The sequence below is a fragment of the Chaetura pelagica genome, unplaced genomic scaffold (assembly GCF_000747805.2).
Source record: "Chaetura pelagica isolate M959 unplaced genomic scaffold, ChaPel_1.0 scaffold299, whole genome shotgun sequence".
Lineage (NCBI taxonomy): Eukaryota > Metazoa > Chordata > Aves > Apodiformes > Apodidae > Chaetura > Chaetura pelagica.
In genome coordinates, this window is record NW_009954507.1 from 968728 (window position 1) to 993319 (window position 24592).

A 24592-nucleotide genomic window follows, 5' to 3' on the forward strand; every position below is an offset into this window, starting at 1 on the left:
CGGCAGGATTCGTGTGAGGCAGGATTCGTGTGAGGCAGGATTCGTGTGAGGCAGGATTCGTGTGAGGCAGGATTCGTGTGAGGCAGGATTCGTGTGAGGCAGGATTCCTGTGAGGCAGGATTCGTGTGAGGCAGGATTCGTGTGAGGCAGTCGCCTGTTGAAGGATTTCGCCACACAGCCTTGTTTTTTTATAAGTTAAAAGTTCCTTTCTTTTCTCCTTCTGTCTTCCTGTAATACTTAGACAATACAGCATTGTGATGTGGTATATGGGAAAGTGAAACTGCATGTCATTACTGAAATGAGTGGTCTGAAGGCCCTCTCTTTAAAAAGATTACAGTGGACTTGATTGAAGTGTTCGCAGAGGCACCTTCCAGTGACTCTGCCAAATACCTCTTCGTGGTATATGTGGAATTATGAGGCTTAAAGCATATACTGAATGGTTGTTTGTGGAAGGTGCTGTCTTCAAGGAAAACAGGGTTCTTATTTTGGCTTTACATCTCTTCCTCACATCTATTATTCTTTGGAAATAGAAGGTTCCAGTATTCAAGGGCCCATGTGCAGCTTTTCTCTGCAGGCTTTTTTTGTATTTTCTTGTAACTGCTTTAGTATTTCGTTAAAATGAAATCACATCATTTTTGGGAGACAGAAACTGATTTTCAGATGAAAAATCTGAGCTCCAGTTCTCGTGTTTTAAATTCACTTAGTTTGTCTGAATAATATACTACTTGTTTTAACCTTTGCGCTAGCGTCTACCAAGTAGTATTTCTACAGCAAATATAACTGTCCTTGTTAGTTCATTGGTCACCAGTTTGTTTTTGCAAGCATCCTTGTGTTTCTGTTTAGTGGACACGAGTGAGAAATGTTCCCTGAGAACAGTGGGAGAGCCTGTCTGCCCTTGGAAAAGGGGAGGAGACAGATTGTAGGAAGGGCATTGAAGGACAGCTAATGCGTGAGGGTTTACCTATTTCCTTGCTATGAAGTATGTGGATGTAAAAGTTTAAACCAGGAGAGTGAGTTTTGTACCTTTATTCAGGTAAGAAAGTCAGCTGAAAGCAACTGTCTTCATCAGAGTTTCCTGTCTATGGAGTAGGATGTATTTGGGCCAAAACCAATATATGTCTTATTAACCCATATGAGGATAAACCTTAATGTAGCTCTTGTGTCTTGGTGGAGACCCAGCTTCACAATGTCACTGCTCTTTCACAGCTGAAATGTAGCTTATTATTTACTTGTTTCTGTGCTAGGGGTGTTGAGGTGTTGAGAACTACATAAATATGGAACACTAACATAGACTCATAGAATGCTTTGGTTTGGAAAGGACATTCAGGGTTCACCTAGTTCCAACCCCCCTGCATGGGCAGGGACACCTCCCACTCGGCCAGGTTGCTCAGAGCTTCATCAGACCTGCTCTTGAACACTTCCAGTGATGGGGCACCCACAGCTTCTTTGGGTGGCCTGTTCCAGTGTCTCACTACCCTCACAGTAAAGAGTTTCTTCCTAATACCTAGTTTAAATCTACGAGGTGACCTTGTGTTGTGGCTACAGGCCTTGGTAAAAGGTCTCTCTCTTACAAGCCTTCTTTGTTTATTGATAGGCCACAATAAGGTCTCACTGGAGACTTGACTTCTCTGGGCTGAACAACCCCAACTCTCTCAGCCTTTCTTCTAGGACAGGTATTCCCAGCCCTCCCAAGTGGGAGACCCCTATTTTTGTGTCCCTCCTCTGCACCCACTCTAACAGGCCTGTGTCTTTCCTCTGTTGGGGACCCCAGAGCTGGACGCAGTAGTTCAGGTGGGGTCTCGCAGGGTGGAGCAGAAAATCGCCTCCTCCAGCCCCCTTCTTCTTGTGTGTCCTCAGGTAGGACTGGCTTTCTGGGCTGCAAGTGTGTATTGCAGGCTCGTGTCTCTTTCTCCACAGGGCTGCTCTCAACCCATTCATCCCCCAGCCTGTATTGATACTGAGGATTGCCCTGATCTGTGTGCAGGACCTTGCACTTGGCATTGTTGAACTTAATGAGGTTCACATAGGCCCACTCCTCAAGCCTGTCAAGGTCCCTTTGTGTGGCATCTCTTCCCTCTAGCGTGTTCAAACCAGTACTCTATAATAGTTAAGTATTTATTGAACAACTTGTGAGAGAATGGCTAACCTGTTGCATTTGGGTCAGCCCTGTACCTTCCACTAAGTCTGATAGGCACTACCCTCACCTTTTAAATGAGAGCACAGGAGAGCAGGTGGTTGGACTTCAGGCTGGATGAGTTGTTCTGTCACCCAGCAGTCTGCTTCCTGCTGTCCTCTTTTACAGAAACCCCACAGCCCTTACTTGCTGTGCCCAGTACACACGGGTGTGCTCAGTCGAGTGTACGTTTGACCAGTGGTGGTGTTGGCCTCTCACAGAGAGGAATATCCATACGTTGGGCACATTCGCTGGCACTGGAGGAAAGGGCTCATCACTGCATTTTAGTCATCTGTCTGTGAAGGCTGCACGCTTATGGAGCTATGTCAGAAGGGAGATACATGTTTAATTATTTTTACTGTTAAGTGGGGCTCTCCTGGAATACTGCTGCAAAAGACTCCTTTGTGGAATTCTGAATGGCATCAATTAAAGTTTAGGTCATCTCAGAAAAAGGGCAGCGGCAGTAGCACCTCTGTTTCCTTTTTACTGCCTGGTGTATTCTTGCATGCCTGCTCTAGCACTGGGATTTCTTTGTGAAATTAAAGCTTTCTGGCATTAGACACAGTTCAAAATTATTCTAGATTTCTTGTCTCTGTTCTGTTGCAAATTCTCTGTACCTTGTTTCTTCGTGTTTGTCATCTTTTTCCAGTGAATCAGAAGAATTGTGTTGTCAGTTTCTAGTCTTTGTTGTAGAAAGATTGGCAGCAAATGGTGTGTATCTCAGCTATTCACATAATTTAGGGCACTTCTTTCCTGAGCACAAAGATAAGGCTAAACTGAAGTGCCAGTTTGTGAGCCAGTATCAAGCTCCAAATATACAATTTCTGTTAAAATAACATGCTTTGGCAGAAGGCTGCCCTGTATCTTAGAAGGTATAAAAAAACCCCAAGCAACTAACTTTATCTGGTCTCCCAAGCTTCACTCATTTGTCACCAATGTAGTTGCGAAAACTCTGTTTGATACCAAATACAATTAAATGTTTTGTCTCAAATTTTTGAAGTAAGCAAAATGCCTCTGTTTTGTCACCAGTGTTTAAAAAATGCCTAATAATTAAGACAGGGGTTTGTATAACATATGGCATCCGTAATGGTTATTTTTACTGACTTTGACAAGTTGAAAGGGATAAATGCTAGTTGGTTTTTGGATTGGAAGTTGGCTTAATTATGTTAGCTAGCAAAACAAACTATATGTCCCCTTTAAATCATAGAAGGGAATTAATTATTTTTCTTGTGTTTCAGCCTTTTGAACCAGAGTATTTTTGTAGCAGTAAGATGATTTCTTTCATTAAGCCATCCAATAATTTAACAGGTCATTTCTTAAGTATCACAGAAGGGTTGAGGGTGCAAGGCACCTCTGGAGGGCATCTGCTTCAATTCCCTTCTCAAGCAGGGCTGCCAGAGCCAGTTGCCCAGACAGCTTCTGGATTTCTCCATGAATGGAGACTCCACAACCTCCCTGGGCAACCTCTGCCAATTCTTGGTCACCCTTACTGTGACAAAGTATTTCTTGATGTTCAGAGGGAACCTCCTTTGTTTCACTTTGTGCCCACTGCCTGTAGTCCTGTCACTGGGCACCACTGAAAATAACTTGGCTCTGTCCTCTTTGGACCCTCCCTTGAGGCATTGTTATATACACTGATGAGATCCCCTTGAGGCTTCTCTTCTCCAGCCTGAACAATCCCAGCTCTCCCAGCCTTTCCTCAGGAGGGATGCTCCAGTCCCTTAATCTTTGTGGGCTCTTTTATGGGCTCTCTTCAGTGTGTCCATGTCTCTCTTGTACTGAGGAGCCCAGAACTGGACGCAGTGCTTCAGGTGTGGCCTCACCAGTGCTGACCAGAAGGAAGAATAATCACCTGCCTCAGCCTGTTGGCCACACTCCTCTTAATGCAGCCCAGGATACCATCCACTGCCTTTGCAGCAAGGGCACCTCGCTGGCTCATGTTCAACTTGGTGTCCACCACGATTTCTAGGTCCTTTTCTGCCAGGCTGCTTCCCAGCTGGGTGGCCCCCAGCACTGGTGTGTGGGGCTGTTCCTCCCCAGATGCACAACTGGGGAATTCCCCCTGTTGAAATTAATGAATTTCCTGTCAACACATTACTCCAGCCTGTAGAGGTAGCTCTGGGTAGCATCCAAGTCGAGGGTGAAAAATAATTTCTCTTGTTGTTGACATATCTGAAATTGTACCCAGTGGATATTCCTGACCTGCTTTCTGAATTGCAGTAGAAGTTTACATTCTGTTTGAGGGAGGTGAGTTTATTTTGATAGTACTATTAAGTAGTTCTTTACGGGAAAAATGGCAAAGGGAAATACAGCTTTGCAGAAATACAGCTTCAGTCATTCTGAAAGGGACTAAAAGCATATTCACACTCCCAGCCTTTCCTCAGGAGGGATGCTCCAGTCCCTTAATCTTTGTGGGCTCTTTTATGGGCTCTCTTCAGTGTGTCCATGTCTCTCTTGTACTGAGGAGCCCAGAACTGGACGCAGTGCTTCAGGTGTGGCCTCACCAGTGCTGACCAGAAGGAAGAATAATCACCTGCCTCAGCCTGTTGGCCACACTCCTCTTAATGCAGCCCAGGATACCATCCACTGCCTTTGCAGCAAGGGCACCTCGCTGGCTCATGTTCAACTTGGTGTCCACCACGATTTCTAGGTCCTTTTCTGCCAGGCTGCTTCCCAGCTGGGTGGCCCCCAGCACTGGTGTGTGGGGCTGTTCCTCCCCAGATGCACAACTGGGGAATTCCCCCTGTTGAAATTAATGAATTTCCTGTCAACACATTACTCCAGCCTGTAGAGGTAGCTCTGGGTAGCATCCAAGTCGAGGGTGAAAAATAATTTCTCTTGTTGTTGACATATCTGAAATTGTACCCAGTGGATATTCCTGACCTGCTTTCTGAATTGCAGTAGAAGTTTACATTCTGTTTGAGGGAGTTGAGTTTATTTTGATAGTACTATTAAGTAGTTCTTTACGGGAAAAATGGCAAAGGGAAATACAGCTTTGCAGAAATACAGCTTCAGTCATTCTGAAAGGGACTAAAAGCATATTCACAGGCAATGTAATAACTTAGGCTTGACATAAGCAGCATTGTGTTCAGTGGGGAGAAGAAATAGCCCAGCATGTTGGTGTGTTTACTGCTGCCTGGCGCCAGCCAGTAAGAGCCTTGTGGCTTGTAGTGACAACAGTGAGGGAAACCATGGGCTGTGTTCTGGTGTGGGAGGGGAAGGGAGAGATTACAGCAGGGTGAGGAAGAGACACAGGGTTGGAAGAGGAACAAATAAAGTACAGATGGAGCCATTTTAAGAACGCAGGAGAAGGAAGGGCTGTAGGAGCAGTTGTAAATTGCACGGTGTGGCAGTTTTGTTGTAGAAAGAGTAAGGATCTGAAAATTGCTAGGTAAAAGTGTAACCTAGGAAAGTAACTGCATGGTTGAGCCCAGATATTGCACAGAAGTAAAATAATTTTGGGATTGAGTGATTGATTTTAATGCTTTAAGGTAGCATCATATCTATAGATGAATTTCTGGAACTAGGTTCAGGAGGACAAATTTTTCTATCTATTTAACTTCTTAATGTAGACTTCTTATTACTGTTATTAATCAGAAAAATGTTCTACATTAGTCTTCCCTGTAACATAATCTTAAGGGACATTTGTCTGTTGTTAGACTTTAACAGCTATCTGGAAATTATTTATGGGAGGTTGGGAAAAAATACAGGAGTTGACAATATTGAAACAAAATAGAGTGGCATTAAGAGTAAAATAGAAAAACTGCTAAATAGAAAAACTGTAACTTCTGGTGTTCAAACTGTAGATGTTAATTGTCTTACAGTGTGAGAATACTTACCTAGTGCAGAACCTTTTATAGCTACTGTCTGACCACGTTGTTTGAGGACTATGTTGCTTAAGTAGTCAGCTTGTAACCCAAATTAACTTTACTGTCCTCTTCCTGTATTTAAAGATGTGTGTGCTCCTCTCTCTGTGAAGCAGGACGTTCTTTACTCTTGGTATCAGTTGATTTACTGAGTTGATGCCTTTTTCCCTATGTTAGAAAACATGTTTAGGGTTAAAAAAACCCCAAACAACCCACACGTTATAAAGATTGCTCATGACAGTTGTCAAGCATCTCAAGATTGAAGCATTTTGTACTAAGTGCATCCTTGGCTGTGTTTCAGGTGTTTAGGACATAATTGTTAATGGAAGAATTAATGTATAAGTACAAAATAAGAAGGGCAATCTAATCCTTGAGGAAATGGCAGGATTCCTAGACAACTTCCGATGGCCAGAATGTGAGTGCATTGACTGGAGTGAAAGAAGAAATGCCATCGCATCAATAGTTGCAGGAGTATTGGTAAGTTTTGAGAAGATGTGAATCATAATGTGTTGAAAAATGTGGAAGTATGACACAAAGTGACATTTTTTGTTTCATATATTGTGAAGGTTCACTCTTTAAATGCACCTTAATCCGGTATGTTTTGTTAACTTCTCTAAAGCATAATTATTAGGCAGCTTTTTTGCAGGTACCATAACTTTGCCTTTTGTCTCATAATGATGTACCAGTTCTGTTGTCTCTTTAAGAAAGATTGAAATTCCTAGTGGATTTTTGGCATAATTAGATGTGTTAGAACACCTATGATATACATAGTATCTTGTAGGTGTTTGGAATCTGAATTCTTATTCTTAAAGCTGTATTGGGAATTTAGTCATACACTGATATTTAATTTGAATTAAAAATGTAACAGATTCCCAAATACTCCTCTGAAATAATCAACATTAAGGCTCATGCAGAACTTGCATATCAAACTGATTTAGAGTCTGGCTTAAAGCTTTTAACTTTCTAAAATAGTTTGTACTTGGTAAAAAACAAACCAATTATGTGCATAAACATTTGCCTTGCTTTCTCTGCCTATCTCTGAACCTTCCAGCCTCATAATCCTGGTCTGTTTTATTTTCAGTTTTTCACAGGTTGGTGGATAATGATAGATGCTGCAGTAGTTTACCCTAAGCCAGAACAAATGAACCATGCATTCCATACCTGTGGGGTGTTTTCAACACTAGCTTTTTTCATGTAAGTGCATGTAAGGGAGAGTTCTTATAAAATACATGAGCTATTAAACAGTTTTCACTAGACAATATGGTATATCATAAAACTTTGAAGCACTTGGGTATAGATTGCTTAGGAGTAACCTTGTCATACCTTTTTGCATGGCTTTTCAGATGCCCTTTGGCAGAATGTATGAAAGCAGAACTTCTGTTGCAGGCATTCTGTTATAGGTGTTTAGATTCCTAGACCAAAATTCATGTAATGCTGCTCAGTTGCTTACCTCAGTATAAAACATTTGACTGCATTTTCCCCTGTTTTAAAGTAATTTTTACATCTGTCTCCTACCTCAAGACTTCCTCAAATGGGAGAGGTAGTGGTATTGTAGCTATTGTTATAAAGATATAATGTGGCAAGCTTGAAGAAGTAATAGCTCTTACTGAATCATACAGTATTGGCAGAAAAAGGGATGCATTTGGATATGCAAGACCTTCTTAACACTTGGTATCTGAAAGTTTCTGGATTTTTTTTTTTTGTTGAAGAAGAGACTGGGATGAGTCAAAATCATAGAACAGAATGGTTAAGTTTGGAAGGGACCTTAAAGATCATCAGGTTCCAAGCTCCCTGCTATGAGCAGGGACACTTCACACTAGACCAGGCTGCACAAGCCTCATCCAACCTGGCCTTAAACACTTCCAGGGAGGGGGCATCCAAAGCCTTTCTGGGTAACCTATTCCAGTGCCTTACTACCCTCACACAGAATAATTTCTTCCTAATATCCTAAATCTGTCCTCTTTCAGTTTAAAACCATTACCCTTTGTCGTGTTTTCACCCTCTCTGATGAAGAGCCCCTCCCCAGCTTTCATGTAGGCCCCTTCAGGTACCGGACGGCTGCTATAAGGTCTCCCTGAAGCCTTCTCCAAGCTGTGGGGATTGGACTGGGCCCCCTTGCTTTCTAAACTCCTTCTCAGAGGGCAGTCTGGATGCGGCTGGATCCATTCTTAGCCTCTGACTGTAAAGAAAAGTTTGGACCCTGGGTTCTGTCACAGAGTTGGTTTATTGCAGCTCTGAGGGTCTCCATTCACCATCAGTCACCTGTTGTCAGGACAATTTCCCCTCATTCTCTAGTTACTTCTTGTCAGGTTAATTCTGCAACAGCCCAGTTTCTCAAACCTGAGTTTCAATTAACCCATCTTATCATTATATAAAATCATTTGAGTTACTATCTCATTGCCTACATCTGGTTTCAATGTTATTCTAGGTGGTCACAGTAAAAGTTCAACTAAGGTTTAATTACAAGAATTCAATTAAAATTGAGTTACAGTTTGCAGCCTAAGGCCTTATCACTCCAGCTACTTGTAGCAAGTTAAATCACGTACATCAAGCAGTTTTCAGTTTGCACGAATATTAAACATTTATACAATTAATTCCAATATGCCTTTAAGCAATCTTTTAATCTCAATATCCCTATAGTCAATCCATTTCTACTTTGAACAGCCCCTCTGTTTTATTTAGTATACCTACTAATACTTAATTGAAAGTTCTTGACATTTTTCAAGGTGCCTTATTAGTGTTAATATAGTATCATTTTCCTCAGCAGTGTAACTCATTTTAAGAAAGTATATTGTCCCTCCTTAGAGGGTGTCTTTTGGATACTTATGGTATATGGAAGGCAAGCAACTTGTATAATAATCAGAAGAGGACTGTATTACTGGCTGCTTTTATTCCTGTGAAGTGACTTTAAATATTTTAAAAACTTAAACAGCCAGAAAGTGACCAGGAATATTTCAGTCACCATAAAGGGCAATTCTTTCATCTTTCAGGTCTGTTAATGTAAAACCTTACGTAAAACTTCTGAACAAATGTGGGGTTTTCTTGAAATACAGTTGGAATCCTTCTGTTAAGGGATATGCAATAATATGTGACTATACAGAATACTAAATCATTTTCCAGAATTTTTTGCATCTTTAAACAAGCTGGCATTTTACTTATAACTTCAAATTTATTTTCTCATAATCTGAAGTGGGTTTGGTTTTTTTGTTCCTAGGATAAATGCTGTATCAAATGCACAGGTGAGAGGAGACAGCTATAGTGATGGATGTTTAGGAAGAACAGGTAAATTAAACTCTACAAATCACGCAGAGTTGAAAGACCAATTATTTAGATGTTGTGGGGTTTTTTTTCTAAGTGCTGGTTAACTATCTGCAAATCCTGTACAGCTGCTGGGAGAAATACATTTATGCCTTGTGTTAGCCTGTAGAGCAGACATTCCTTAAGAATGCCTTACTTGACTGCCAGTGTATCACAAACATTCTGTTTCCTCTGTGTGTCATCTACTGTGTGGTGGCTGTGGACCTGCTGTCCTCTCTCAGCTTTCATTCATAATTCCCTTAGTATTTCCCATGTGGATCCCAGCATCTGTTTTCATATCATTTGAAGAATGCCTCACTGGTAGGATTTATTGATTTTTTTATTTTTATTTTTTTTTCCTCTTGTGTACTCTGCTTTTTTTGTGTGTCATTCATAAATCAGCTTGAGAATTTTTCCTTTCCCATGAGTGAGCAGGTTCATTATTTTCAATGGCATCACCTTCCTTTTTCAGTAGGTCATGTCTAGCTCTGGTAGATATTGCCCATCTGAAAATATCTTTATGAAGGAAGCCCAAGAAGGGTTTGTTTTATGTACCCTGTTGGAATGGCATCTTTACCTCAGAAACAGTATCTTGGCCAAAGTACTTCATTGTTAGTTACAAGTTGTGTAAAGTGTTATAGGTGTTTCTTACAGATGAGGAGAAATTTTTGGTTGTTGTGTCTGCTCACTAAAACAAGGGTAATCCAGCAACTGTGTTTTCCTAAAGAAGGCAAATTTTGGTTTGTGTTGTCCTTGATACAAGATTTAACCCTTTCTCTTTGTGCCTTCAGCAGTATAAAACATTTTATCACAATAGAGTAGTAGCTTGGATCATCTGGCACTGCGTAATAGAGTACATGGTTCTCAGAAGTTTTAATATTTCCTGCAGGTGCTCGTGTCTGGCTCTTCATTGGCTTTATGTTGATGTTTGGTTCACTTATTGCTTCAATGTGGATTCTTTTTGGAGCATATGTTACACAGAGTAAGTGTGTTTATTTTAGTGTATTGAAAAGTTCTTTAGCTGTCAGCCAAAAGGCAGAAAATCCAGAAGAATGGAAGTCTGTGGTCTGTTCTTGTCAGAGCTATACCATCTAGTTTCATAGTCAGAGAATGATACTGTGAATAGTGTTTTAAATACACCTTCTAATACTTAATATTTCCATTGTTGCTTATTTTGCAGACACTATTGTTTACCCTGGATTAGCAGTGTTTTTCCAAAATGCATTGATATTTTTCAGGTAAGTCATCTGGGCAAATTTTCTTCCTTCAAAAGGGGTTTCTGACTTACCTGCTTCCATGCACATTGATACTCCTGGAATACAAGTTCTGAAAGCTGGAGGCTATTCCAGGCCTGACGTTCCAAAGTCTGGAGTTTGCTGCTCTCAATGCAAGACCCTCCCTATTTTGATTTATTACCCACCCTGACCTTTACTTGAGGAGGGTGACCAAGGGACTTCTTGGGTCACTGGGTAAACTGACATTATACAGAGAAGTGATGTGATATTATTCAATGCATAAACTGATCAAACTATATCTTAAAAGCTGTATTTATTTTTTTTACTCTGCTACTTTTTTCCTGCTCCTTTTGCTCTAGTACTTAGAAACAATATTTTACTTACCCCTTACCAGCCCATGAGAGGCTCTTAATTGCCCTCATGCTCCTGCTAGTCCAGCTCTTTCTGGTCTCACTACATTTACAGCTCTAGAATGTGGATGACCAAGGAAATAGTATTCTGGGTAAGATATTGACAGTGTCTTTGGATAATGGCTGTAATGCTTTCATCTCTACTACAAATACATTGGCATATACCCAAACAGTCATAGGTGGGAGATCCTATTGTCCTTTTCCTGACTATTTCATATCATTGGCTTGATTATCTGATAGTTGATACACCTAGATTTGTTTCTAATGGATGAGCTTTCAGTTATTAAGAGTGATTTATTTTTTTTAAAGCATGATGGTAATACTTACATTTATTTTGCTTAACATCATTAAGCATATCAGTCGACACTTTGAAACTATGTGTATCTGTATGACACTTTGAAACATGAGGAATGCCTTCTGCAATCCATGAATTGTATTGATTAGTAGAAGACACATTAGGTACTGTAAGGTCTGAGATCAGTTACTGAAAAAGCTCATATCACCTCCTCATCTGCAAGACCTTACCACTTAAATTGCCATGCTAAACATTTTTCCTTCTGGTATCATCTCAAATGCTTTGCAGAGAGCCAGATCGATTAGCTCCATTGTGCTTCCCTGTTTAGAAAATCAGCTCTGTTCTTGCAGGAAATTGGAGTTCTTAAATGTCTTCTGTAGCCTTGGACAGGACTGAAGTGGGATATTGATAGTGGCAGACTTTTGAGAATAATTTCATCCCACCTGAAATCTTCAGTCTAATTTCAGTAGTTTGCTTAGCTTATTTCTGGAGCTGCTTTTTTTTCTGAAAATGCATTTGCTTAGTTTTCCTTATACTCTGTATGTAGATACATATTTTGCAATCTAAAATTTGTTTTATAAGTATTGAGCTATGAGATAAATTACAACCTTTTTATTTTATTTTTTTTTAAAGAGGGCTTTGTTTTTTATCCCACCACACACTTCAAGCAGTAACATTTGATAAGTCCATCTGTCATAAACTCCCTTCCTTGGACCAGGTCTGGGTCAGTCAGCAATGCCCTTCTCAATGTCCTTATCCAAAACTTTTGTTCTGACTGAAACAGATTCTTGGCCATCAGTGTTGTTCCATAATCTCTCTTCCCTGAACCACGTGTTTCCTTCAGGACTCGCACTTCAACCCTGACTGGTACTCCACCAGTTGTCTTACTTAGTTGAACATGCTGTATTAGTAGTTGTCTAGTTAATCACCTAAGTGTCTAGCTTATTTGAGTTATCATCACTTGTTATTGTTGTTCTTGGTGTCAAGTGTTTCTCATCTCCCTCCCTTTTCACTCTCTTATGATTACTATGACTGTGCCCTTCTTTACCACCTGTTTGTGGGCTATAAGAAAAAAGTATTAGAAACACTAAGGAAGTAATGTTCAGTTTTGCCCCTTCACCATTTATTTTTTTTTGATTCATAACAATATGTGATTGCTTCCAACCTTATAAAAGGAATTTTGGAAATCAAATTGTAATTTGGATTTTCCTTATCCACTACAGGATCAATATTCTTTCTGATTTGCTCATAAAAAATGTAATTGCTTAGATTTTATCCTAGTATGATGCCTTAGTATGAGACTGGCTGCTCTGTAACTCGGTGGATCTGTCCTTGAATCTAGAATTAAATACCAACATTTTTTTCCTTTGGAAGGGCAGGTGCTTTTCCTGTGAAACTGGCTATTCTTTTAATTTGAGCAGTTGCTTCAGCTGGGTCTCAGTTTTAGCAATGCATAGAAAATTCAGTATAGGTACTGGGTTGAATAAAAGTTAAGGTTACTGGAGGGATGTTGATTTGCAGTGTAGGCAGTGCAAGATTATAAAAATACTATTGAAATTACCTTGTCCACTTCAAGTATGGTCTGATGTATTTTTCACTTATTTTTTTCCTTCTTCAGTACTCTGATCTACAAGTTTGGAAGAACAGAAGAGTTATGGGGATGAGAGGTCATGTATAGCATTGTCTGATCCATAGTTGCTATGTCGTACTATGTATGTAGATATATTTACATTTACTTGTTCTTGGTTTGCTTTCTAAATAGTATGGACTGAGACAAATTACAGTTTCTGTAATAAGTTCCCTCTTTTCACAGGACAGATTTGTGAATATGTACATATGACTGTATATATCTTTAAAAGGGAATGTCAGGCTTTCTGTCTGCAATCTTCAGGCTTTTTTCTTCAAGTACGTGGGTTTCCACCAACTCCTAGGACTTGATCTCCCAAACCCTCACCTGTGTCAGACACTTCAGCGAAACTCATAGTGAACAAGCAGGATAAAGCCTGTGCTCTGGAGGGGGTTATTGCTTTCAGGCCTAGGTGAGCTAGAGCTGGTTGTGCAAAGGGCTGACAGCAACAACTGCCTGTGTCACCTGCAAGAGCGGTCGGTGCACTGAGGTGACCCAGCTGAGCCTGTGTTTGATGAGGGTCAATTCTGTTGTATGCTGAGAAATGAGCTGATTTTAAGAATTTTGTACAACTGTTCAGAAAAATATGAAGTAGCTATTTTTTTGTAAAAGGTTATAAATTTTTAAACAAGGCCCCATATTAAGCAGGTTCTGCATGGCAAATCAAACTCTTTGTGACTTTTGAATGCTATAGCACAAATTACATTTGGTAGCACCACAGTCCTTAGAATTAGTTTCATGCTGTCCAGAGAAATTGATTCCAATTCCTATTTCATGTATTTACTGATATGAGAATTAAAAAAAACCCAACAAAACAGCAAACAACAAAAACAAGCCCACTACTGCTCATATTTAAGGAATATTAAGAACAGATGAGAGTCAGCCTAACATCTTTAAAATTACACTAGCAGAGTTTTTTTCCAGGGAAAGCTTTTTGCTGATAAATGAAAAGTTACCCTGCTACCTATTGCCTTTTCTGTTTAAAAGGCAATCATTTCAAGTGGGGATATAGTTAGATGTATTTATTGCTCACAATCCTACCTTGAAATAATTGCCAATTTTGCTGTTTTTCCCAGTTAAAATGTATTTATCTCCTAAATTTCATGGACAATTTATGGCAATGTTTCCATTATTGAAATCCAGTTTCTTCTATCTGGAGTACACAGAAAGGGAGGACAATTATGTTTTATAGCTTTGGACTGATCTTGTCTGTTCGTTTTGCTGTTGGTGATTTCCTTATCCTAGGAGTTATTTGTGGTTTTTAAAGCATTTGATTCTACCTTGTGTCTAAAAGCTTTTATAACTTTCCATATATCAAGATCGCTGACCAAATATTATTAAACTGCAGAATGTAACTTTTGTGCATGGTTACTGTACACTGTTAGTCATCTAATTACTCCCTTGTGGGAATCTCTCCAGTGGACAGAATATGAAGCAAATACTGCAGCTGAAATTGTGCTACTGGCTAGACTAACTTCATCCTGATTGCACCATCCTGCAGTGAATTACAATATATTCACTGGTGTCAACCGTAGCTTTGTACATAAGTTGTCTGTTTGGTTGTAATTTCAGAAAACTGCAATAAACTTATGTTCTCAAAATTGTGAACTTTACAAGGTCATTGTACAGTAGTACTCTACTTAATAGCTTGAGCAGTACTGACCTTTAAGCAAGATGCAAGGTTTTTGTTTCAGGTCTGTCAGTTTCTTGCTTAGGAGCTTGGGGGAATGTTCCTTGGCTTTTTTACTAAGTGAGAAGCAAGTGTGGCCTATAACTAATCCCAGTTATGCTATCTTGCACCTGACACTTGAACAGCTCAAGTGTTTGACTCTGGAGGAACTCTTACAGCATGACTTAATGTATGGTTGTGGTTTAAAAACAGTTTCAAGAGCAGGACAAGAGCTTCTTTCTGAGGTGACCTGCATTTTCTACCAGAAGTTTGCTCTCTTGCAAGAATTTCTGGACAATCTCTGGTTTTAGAGAACTGCAATTGTCATGTTCTCTATATAGCTGCTAAGAGGAGAAAAGAGACTGCTTTGAGCTTGTTTCTTTTTCAGTAGCTGATTCTGAAAATAGGAGTAGTGTAAGAACCATGCAGGCTTCTTTCAAGATATCCCAGGACCCACTTTTACACCACAGGCAGTTCCAGCACAGGCCAAGGTGGGTAGGGGTAGCCCATTTTAGGTAATGCCTTGGCCTGCTGCAGTTGGTGGTTGTGAAGATAACCCACAGGTTCTTGATTTTGGCCTATTTGTGTCACTGCAAGAAATATTTAGTAACAACCATCTCTGTCAGAAGTCTAGTGTAGGGCATATTTGGGAAGTTGCATGCTGCATTCCTGGATACTCATAGTGTTTTATCTGCCCTCTGATTTATGTCAGCTGTTATGCATAGGTTGTAGGTTGTTCCTTTGCAAGCCTGTGGTTCTTCATTTGTTTACAGCACAGTATATAAAAAGAATATGGATTAACATAAAAGTAGATATTACGCAGCTTGTGGCTGACTTGAAAATTATTACCAGACTTGAAGTATGACTGAGCCTCCAGAGAACTACTCTGTCTTGGCATATTGCCTGATCATAACTGATGGGTTTAGTTCTATCAACAAACAAACTGAAAACATTTTTTTTTGGGGAAAAAAAAAAAAGTTACTGACTTTTCATGCTAGTTTTGTGTATTGCTGGAAGGAGTAGAACAGCATTACCTTAGATAACCCACACCTCTTGACAGTGACCAGGTTCATTAACAGACCTAAGTAACTTGAAAAAGTTATTTGCAAACAAGCAAGCATATTTTTCTTTTTTTTATTTTCTTTTTAACAAGTTGTATCAAACCCCAGAAAAAAGCCAAAACAAATAAAACCAGCCTTTTTAGTACAGAAGTGGTTCATTGGTTATTTGTCCTTTATTAGATACCAGATTGTGATGTAAGGCTTTACTTGTAGTTTGCTTCAAGGGACTCAAAACACAACCTTCTGTCAACTCTCCATTTGTGGGACTAATCTGAGATTTTAGTGTCTGATAAAAAGACATACATATTATATAAATTCTGAGCAAAATTATTTTAAAGCTTGTTTTGCTGTGAGGAACAACTGTCTCACTGCAGGAGAAGATTAATGCTTCACATGAATGTGTGGGAGGCAGATACTAGGCAGCCTTTCCTGGCGCAGTTCTTCACACAGATTTGTGCTGCAGAGAGTGAAGCACTGTAAAATGTCTTTTTAGAGTGGCATTTTTATCTGCAGGGAAGAACGTGCCACAGAAGATGCCATGTACTTACAAACCATTCAGAAAAATATACTGGGATGGATATAATACATGTTGAGTTTACAATTAAGGCAACAAAACAAAAGCCAGTGACTGATGGTGCCATTGAAAAACTCACGGTAGTACTACATCCTACAATAAAGTGCTGTTATTTCTCAAAGCTTTATTTCATTTCAAGGTGGAAAATATGATTATGTTAATAAAAAAACCTTTCATAAACATCTGTCTTAAGAAAATTTAGTGTTCATTGTCCTTCACCTTCCACCTGATAAGTCTCTTTGGCAGAACACAGTTGCTATTGTGGCACAGCAGAAGCCATTTAAACATGGGCTTAGGGTCCACACTATTCTCAAGAAGCAACATCTTGCTCAGAATTTGTCAGTGGCTGCATTCTGTCCAGAGCTGGGTTGTCTGTCCTGACAGCAGCCACAAGGTACTGCTCATGGGCAGGAGCCTCTGCAAGGACTCAGTCCAGGCACTCTCACTAGGGTAGCACTTAAGTTACTTCGCTGTCAGTGGAGATGCTGCATGAATGAGCTTGACCATCCAAACTGTCGCCACAGGCTTGACTTCCTTCCACATGAGATAAAACAAATGAGGAATCAAGAGGCTCCTCCTCAACGTGATTGTCCAACAGCTCCAGAACAGGCATAGGAGGGTCTTTCAAATACTGGAGAAAGCCAGAAACAACAGTTTAGGTATCTATCCACAGAAGAGAGGTGTTCAAAATTACAGAAACAGAGCAAGCAGAGGTTGCATCAGACTAGAATTCCTAGCAAGAGTTGCTAAATGTGTATTCTATTCTGGATTTCCTTGGAACTACATTGAACAAGGAAGGTAAAAATAATTTATTTTTCCTAAGAAATAAGTCAATCATGAAAACGTCCATTTAAGGGAGACCAGTTCCTTTTTTTTTTTTTTTTTAATTTGGCTAATACTATTTTCATGTCAGATCAAGCAAATTCCTACTAGGTAAGAACAAACCACAGAAGAAATCACAATTGCTACACTGCAGGAGCCTAGCAACTGACAGCTTCTCTAAAGCACTGATGGAGCAAATGAGATGGAAAATTCTGGTTTGTTCAGTGTGAGGCAAGTCAGATCTGCATCTTTTATTGTTACCAGAAAACTGTAGTGGCATTTTTCTCTTGAAGTTACTTCTTGCTTTGACTTCCTCTCTGCCCCTAATTCCTCCAAAATTAAGTCATCAGCTTCACAATCAATGCATAAACAAAAGAAAGAGCATTAGAAAAATATGTAGGCCAGAGAAAATGACCTGCATTTCTGTTCCTCCTGCCATACTCCTGTTATCAATAAGCGGATACTGGGTTTCACAGGGAATTGGAGCCATCTAACACTCATGTATGTACTGAACGAAAAAAACAACCTGCCACTGAACACTTTTTCACTGATTTATAAAAAAATAATACATGCAAGCACTGTCTGGAACACAGACATGCTCACATTGTTAAAAAGAGTGCCACAGCTTGTAGTTTCACTCAAAAGCTTGTTCTGTACTATAGGAAGCATCGTAATCTGACTGAGATGGGATCACAGCTAAAGTCATGTTTGTGATCCTTGCTTTGATTTCAGAGTGGACAAAATTAGCTTTAGTTTCAATTAAGGCACCACATTCTGTGAAATAAAGCAAGACTAATGAGCAACAGGATTATTTTTTCAGGTGTACTGAAGACTAATGTTTCACATGGGAATCTCCAATATATCCACTTCAACAAATTCCAGACATAAATGAACCTCAGTCTGGCTTTGCTATGGGAAGGTGTTTCTGCAGTAGAACTGCTCCCTGTAACTCAGATGCTGAAAGCTGAGATCCTTCTGCAAAAGAAGGAAGCATGTGATCTTTCTGAAAATCTAAAAGACTACATATGAAACTCCCTTAAATTAATTCGTACTCTGTACTAATGGAAATTGTTTTAAGAGAAGAAGCTTCAGACTGGTTGATCCCTTTTAGAAATACACATTTAAAAAAAAACAACAACAACCCTGCCTGTTTACTGACTTTCTTCATTTCTCATCAGTATTTTGCCCAAAACCAGGCTCACCTCTGTTCAAGAGTATCTACTTTTGCTGCCTATTTTCCACAATAACACGATTACTCCAGAACACATGAAGATAAGACTCCCTTCTCAGAAGTCCTTTGCATGAAATGCTGTACTATTTTAGTATATTGTGCAAGATTTCTTTTCCTACGTGAGATGTACTTTGCTTGATGTGTGATACAGCTGTCTCCACTGGCCTCCATGAAATGGTAGCTGAGGTAGCATGGAGAGAGAAAATTCTGTATTTAGGACTCTGCAGAAAGTCTGGGTTCACTCACCCACACTTCTATCAAAATCTGGAAAAAAAGCTCCACAGGCACAGAACTACCATAGTACAAGGGACTATTCTGCCACAAAGATACAAAGAAATGCACCTCAAAGAACTGCAAACACAGGTTTTTAAAAATACAGACTTCGTGCTGATCACAAACTTTGAAATCAAGAATTCTGCTTAAAAGACCACTTCTTGTTTGAATACTAAACAGAAGAAGATTAATAGGACTGAAACCATATTGTTTAGTACAGAAATGTGTGAGCTACATGGAAAAAAAAAGGCCCAGGATGACTTTCAAGTGAGTACTGCTAAACCTATAGGAAACAAAGAAAAAGACAAAAAACATGCTCCTAGAGAGTCTTGTCTTCAGGTCAGTTCTTGCTCTGAAAACAATCAGTGCTCGCTTTGCCATATGAGAGTTCTAATCAGACACCTAGATCCCAAGTACATATTCTGCAGCACACAAAAACTTTTTGCTTCTAGTGAGCAGCTGTTTCAGGCCTGATGACTTTGTAAGCAAAGACAGGGGTGGACAAGGGCTAGTCCAAGAACAGAGAATGTTCTTGTGGTTTCGTAACAGGATTATAGCAGCATTTGTACCAGGGGAGAGGGAGAGTGAGGAGAAAAATCAAGTATCTTCACATACCTCTTCAAAGTGTGGTGGGATTTGTAAAGGTGGTTGAGACCAGTATTTAATTGTCCTGCGGTTTCTCCACAGAAGAAACAAACCACCTGTTGCAAGAGCTAACACCAACACAAATATTGGTATAAACGCAGCTCTGGTTGCTTCTAAAAAAGACAAAAAAAAAAAAAAAAGAACCACCATATACATACATATCATTGAACATAAAACAATATACAGCAAGTTAAAATTTACTATACTTGGTCATCAAAGTGCAATTTCCAAGGCTAAGATCACAGCACTACTATATGTGTGCTCTAAGCACCTGTGTTTTGTGATTCCACATGGAAGCCACCAGGTACTGTGAACTTCCTTCCCCTCAGTCACGCAGCCTAAGGCAGACTTCTACTTGGCACCCTAGCAGGGCTAACAAAGAGCTGAAGGAATCACTGCTGGTGGGCAGAGTGCAGGCAGGGAATGCCATCTGTCCTCCACCTTCAAGACTGCCAGCAAGAGCCATCAATACCAGGGGCTTCTATTTCAGAACATACACCTCCCTCCAGCAATAGAAGCATCACAGACTCCAACATCACAGCTCTGGGGCTTGCTATCAAGACTACCTGGGAGGTGGCATAAGCAGTTCATACACATCCTCTCCTGCATTCAAAGCACGCTAAGGAATGGTTGTGCCTGTGTGTTGGGGATCACATGGAGAGATTAAGGAGAGGGACAAACTCTGTTATCTTGCACATGCTCTCTCCTCCCCTCACCCTCTCTCTTATCTCATGCAAAAACACGGAACTCAAACTGTCAGAGAAGGTCAGATAGGAGAGGGATGTTCCTCTCCTGCAGGAGTGGCTGAGTCAGTGAGGCAGTGGCTGAGGGAGGGGATTTGCAAGACTAACACCGTGTCCTTCATCAATGACTTCCTCTAAAGAGCAAGTATTGTCTTACTTTCCAGAAATACGCAAAGAAATACCCATAGCATTATCTATGAAGGGAAAGGATGAGGGGAAGAGTACAACAAAGACTCTCAATCGCTGGCTGAAAAACTCCATATTGTTTTGCCATTAATTCCAATTGTGAACTACTCTCAAGAGGTGCTCTCTTAGCTCTCCTGACAAATGTGGGTGCACAACTGAACAGTTATACCATCTAAACTCATGTTCTCCACTCATCCCATTGTATACACAAAGTAACAGAATCGGATTATACCACTGATTGTAGTTCTGCAACACACTGGGGCACTTTGCCGTCCAAGTAACTGGAAAGCTAAATACGTTGTCAATTCTACTTGAACACCAAGACAATAAAGTGTTGATTCCTTTATGTTTCTGATTTTGAATAGTGTATTGCTTGTCTTTATCTCCTGTTTAAAAGACAAAAAAAAATAAAAAATACATGTATTACTGTAAAAACCAGACCTGTCTTCAACACAAACGTCCTCCACATATTTAAGTTTTTCATTCAATAAGCACAGGTTTTATTTTTTGTAATTCAGCTTTCCCAAACAAGAGAAGTACTGAATGTATTTCGACCTTCCTACTTGAATGCATTTGAAATGTCATTAATTTTAGATAAAATTAAGCCTGACAATTTAAAACCATGTCTACGGGCACAAACAGCAGAGGCATGAAAACTGAGGCAAGGTCTCATTTTATGCACAATATGCTGCTGGACACTTTCACACAGTTTCTTTTAACAGCTCAGGCAGTGAGAGCAACACAGGAAGGGGGAGGGAAAAACAAGCCCTGAAAAGAGCCTCCACCAGCAGAGGAAGCTGAAGGATATGGAGTTCAGTGAAGAGCTTCCACCATCTCAGCTCCTTCTACTGAAGAGGAAAAAACCTGATAGGCAGTGCAAAATCCCCACAGTTTCCACAGGGCCACCACAGTCTTTTGGGAATTTTTACCCTGAAAGTGGCTAGGATAACAGCCTCAGTTAAGCCTACATATAGAGCAACTTCTTCTCTGAATCTCAAACATTAAAGTAATATTTGTGTCTCAGAAAAATGCACATTGGTGCCAAAGAGGAAGGAAGTGGAGAGGCTTTGGATTTAGCAAAGTCTTCAAAACACAAGCGTTCTAATCTTTTTTTTTTTCTGCTTCTTCTGGTTTTTTTTCAACATTTGACATCAGAAGGACATTCATTTGAATCTTCTTAATCTTCTTCCCTTTTTTTTTTTGTCTTTTTTTAAAGGTGCCTTTGTCCCTCCCCTGCAATGCTAGCCTGCCAAAAACACAGTTACCAAGGCCCCAGAGAGCAGCATAAGCACACAAGGAGATAAATACCCTTAAGTCTCAATAGCAACAGTACTGGCTCATCCCAGCTGAGTCCAGCGTGCTTCTAATAACTCCCCCTTTCTCTGTCCTAGGAACAGGCAACATCAGGCTGAAGCTGACTGTTTCTGATGCTGCCAGCACAAACAAGCCCAGCACAGGAAAGGAGGAAGGATATTTCAGGGTTTTTCAAATTGCCTAAACCAACTTTGGAATCTAAACGTCATTTCAAAGCCACCTTTGACACTTTGTGGATTTTCTCCCTCAAGCAGCAATGTGATTTAACCTTTGCTTCGTAAGGAGGAAAAAAAGATGGTTTTCAAAGTTTTGTAATATATGCAATACTTGTGCCAAGACCAAAATAACATTTTTTCAAGACACCAAGAGAAAAAAATTACATTAGTTTTCTTCCTCCATTAGTGATGTTTTTTCAAGAGACACTGGCTCATATCTCTTAGTCACAAAGGCATTGTGGACTAAATAAATTAGAGAGAATTCTTACTTGTTTAGTAGTACTTGTTGCATTCTCCCAGTAGGACACATGATACTGAAGAAAGTATCCTGCTTCAGATCCAATAGGGGGTGTGATACTAATGAGAAGGGAGTCAGAATTTTTAGTCTCACAGTTCACTTTTGGGGGCCCTATTGTAGCTGAAAATAAACAAAGAAAGAGCAGTGAACCTCTGGGAGGTAGAAGAGCTCATCATACTGTCTTCAGCTTTACTTAGATACTCTCAACAAACATACTAAATATTGACAGGTTTTTTTCTCAAGAAAAGAAGTATAACATTTTCTCACCTAGTTATAGAATCACAGAATGATTAGGGTTCAAGATGACCGCGTGCAACTGTAATCCAACTACCACAGCCACCAATCTATATCCTGAAGCGCCACATCTAGATGCTTCTTGAACACCTCCAGGGATGGCGACTCCACCACCTCCCTGGGCAGCCTGTTCCATTGCTTCACCACTCTTTCAGTACAGAAATCTGTCCTAATATCCAACCCAAACCTCCCCTGGCACAACTTAAACACATTTCCTCTTGTCCTATCACTAGTTACTAGAGAGAAGAGACCAACACCGGCCTCTCTACAACCTCCCTTCAGGTAGCTGTACAGAGCAGTGAGATCTCCCCTGAGCCTTCTCTTCTTCAGACTAAATAACCCCAGTTCCCTCAGCTACTCCTTATACAACATGCCCTCCAAAACCCTCACCAGCCTTGTTGCTCCAGGGCCTCAATGTCTTTCTTCTAGTGTGGTGCCCAGCACTGAACACAGTGGCCACAGCTGTGGCCGTGCCAGGGCCGAGTACAGGGGCATGATCACTTCCCTCCTGCTGGACACACTGGTTTTGGTATAGGCTGGAAAGTGTCTGGCAGAAAAGGACCTGGGGGTTCTAATTGACAAGCAGCAGAGTATGAGCCAGCAGTGTGCCCAGGTGGCCAAGAAAGCCAATGGCATCCTGGCTTGTCTTAGAAACTGTATGACCAGCAGAAGGAGAGAGGTGACTGTCCCCCTGTCCTCAGCACTGGTGAGGCCACACCTGGAGTGTTGTGCCCAGTTTTGGGCACCTCAATTCAAGAGAGATCTCGAGGTGCTGGAGCGAGTACAGAGGAGGGCAACAAAGCTGGTGAAGGGCCTTGAGAATAAATCTTATGGAGAACATTTGAAGGAGCTGGGAATGTTTAGTTTGAGGAAGAGGAGGCTGAGGGGAGACCTCATCAGTCTCTACAGCTACCTGAAAGGTCATTGTAGAGAGGTTGGGGCTGGGCTCTTATCACAGGTAATTAGTGACAGAACAAGAGGGAATGGCTTCAAGCTGCAACAGGAGAGGTTTAGAATGGACGTTAGGAAATTTTTTTTCACAGAGTGGTCACACACTGGAATAGGCTGCCCAAGGAGGTAACTGAGTCACCACCCCTGGATGTGTTTAAGGGTCGTTTGGATGTGGTGTTGGTGGATATGGTTTAGGGGAGAACTTTGTAGAGTAGGGATGATGGTTGGACTCGGTGAGCCCAAGGGTCTTTTCTAACCTGAATAGTTCTATGATTCTATGAAATACTAAACAGAACTGCCCCAGTACCAAGCCCTGGGGGACACTGCTTCTGACCAGCCACCAGCTGGATTTAATTCCATTTATTGCAACTCTCTGGGCCTGGCCATCCAGCCAGTTTTTAATGCACTGAAGAATCCACCTGTCTACACCGTCGACCACATGTTTCTCAAGGAGAATTTCAGATACCTGTTTTATTACAAATCTAAGGAAAAAGACTTAAAAGCAAAAGTGAAACTAGGTTATTTAAAAAAAAAAAGTTTATTTCTAACTTCCCCTGGAAATCCAGTAAATTTTAACAAGACTATATCTAAATTTATCTGTTGATGGTGATAGCATTTTGTTTTGTTTTTTTTTCTCCAAATAGACTGCCACATACTCCATGTTCTCTAAAAACACACTGCTTGGGTCAATAGATTGGAAGAGCAATAACTAGTTTCCCTCTCCTTGCTTTAATGCTTCCATCTGTCTTATTGGGTAAACATGATTACTTCCTTTTCTGAAATATTCTGAGGTCTAAATAATGAAAAATATTCTATAAAGTACTGCCAGTTGTAATACAAGAGACTTCTGTGATCACAGGTCACACACACTCACTAGTAATTTATTCTTTGTATCTTGACTTCTTTCACCAGCTAAGATTATCAGCATTTGTAAAGCACTCCAGGATCTCATAAAATTCACTCATGCAAATAGGAGAGTAGTTAGCAACTGCTTGCATACTAGGAGAGGTAACTAAAAGCCAATCCTTGAATGCAACCATTGCCTCAAGAAATCCAGAAGAACCTGGTCTGTCCGCTGTTACAGAAAATTATCCCCCATGATCTTTTCATTGGTTAAGAAATTTCAAATTCTCTCTATTTCCTGTTGCTGTACAAGAGCAAATGCCTTGTTGTGTGTCCTCACAAGTTCCTGAAGCTCCCCTCTCAAGTGGGACTGAGTCAGACACTAAAAATAGATAACAGCCTGATGGAGTAACCCATGGTTTTGGTGTCCAGGAACCGATCTCAAAGGCAGTCACACAAGAATTATCACAGAATCTTCCTCTTGCTCGTCCAAGGAACAGACACACAATCATATCTCCAACACTGAGCCTCTCCTTTGTCTTATATCCCTATTAGCCCAGTGCTTTCCCT

The 24592-nt window shown here is 40.4% G+C and overlaps 2 protein-coding genes across 2 annotated transcripts in view; one reads left to right on the plus strand and one right to left on the minus strand.

Annotated features, from left to right (window-relative positions):
- Positions 1-6356: 6356 nt before the first annotated feature.
- On the plus strand, positions 6357-13272 carry TMEM50B (transmembrane protein 50B). The gene is made up of 6 exons (XM_010004667.1): positions 6357-6516; positions 7121-7233; positions 9254-9321; positions 10226-10318; positions 10517-10574; positions 12895-13272. The coding sequence occupies exons 1-6, from the start codon at positions 6418-6420 to the stop codon at positions 12938-12940; spliced, it is 477 nt and encodes a 158-aa protein (XP_010002969.1). The 5' UTR covers positions 6357-6417; the 3' UTR covers positions 12941-13272.
- Positions 13273-16664: 3392 nt separating this feature from the next.
- The window catches only part of IFNGR2 (interferon gamma receptor 2 (interferon gamma transducer 1)), a 9346-nt gene continuing 1418 nt past the window's right edge, over positions 16665-24592 (minus strand). The window contains exons 3-6 of the mRNA XM_010004668.1: positions 21906-22054; positions 20340-20493; positions 19149-19291; positions 16665-16838 (exon numbers count right to left, since the gene is read on the minus strand). Of these exons, the coding sequence (XP_010002970.1) occupies positions 16665-16838; positions 19149-19291; positions 20340-20493; positions 21906-22054 (620 nt within the window). The remainder of the gene's footprint in view (positions 16839-19148; positions 19292-20339; positions 20494-21905; positions 22055-24592) is intronic.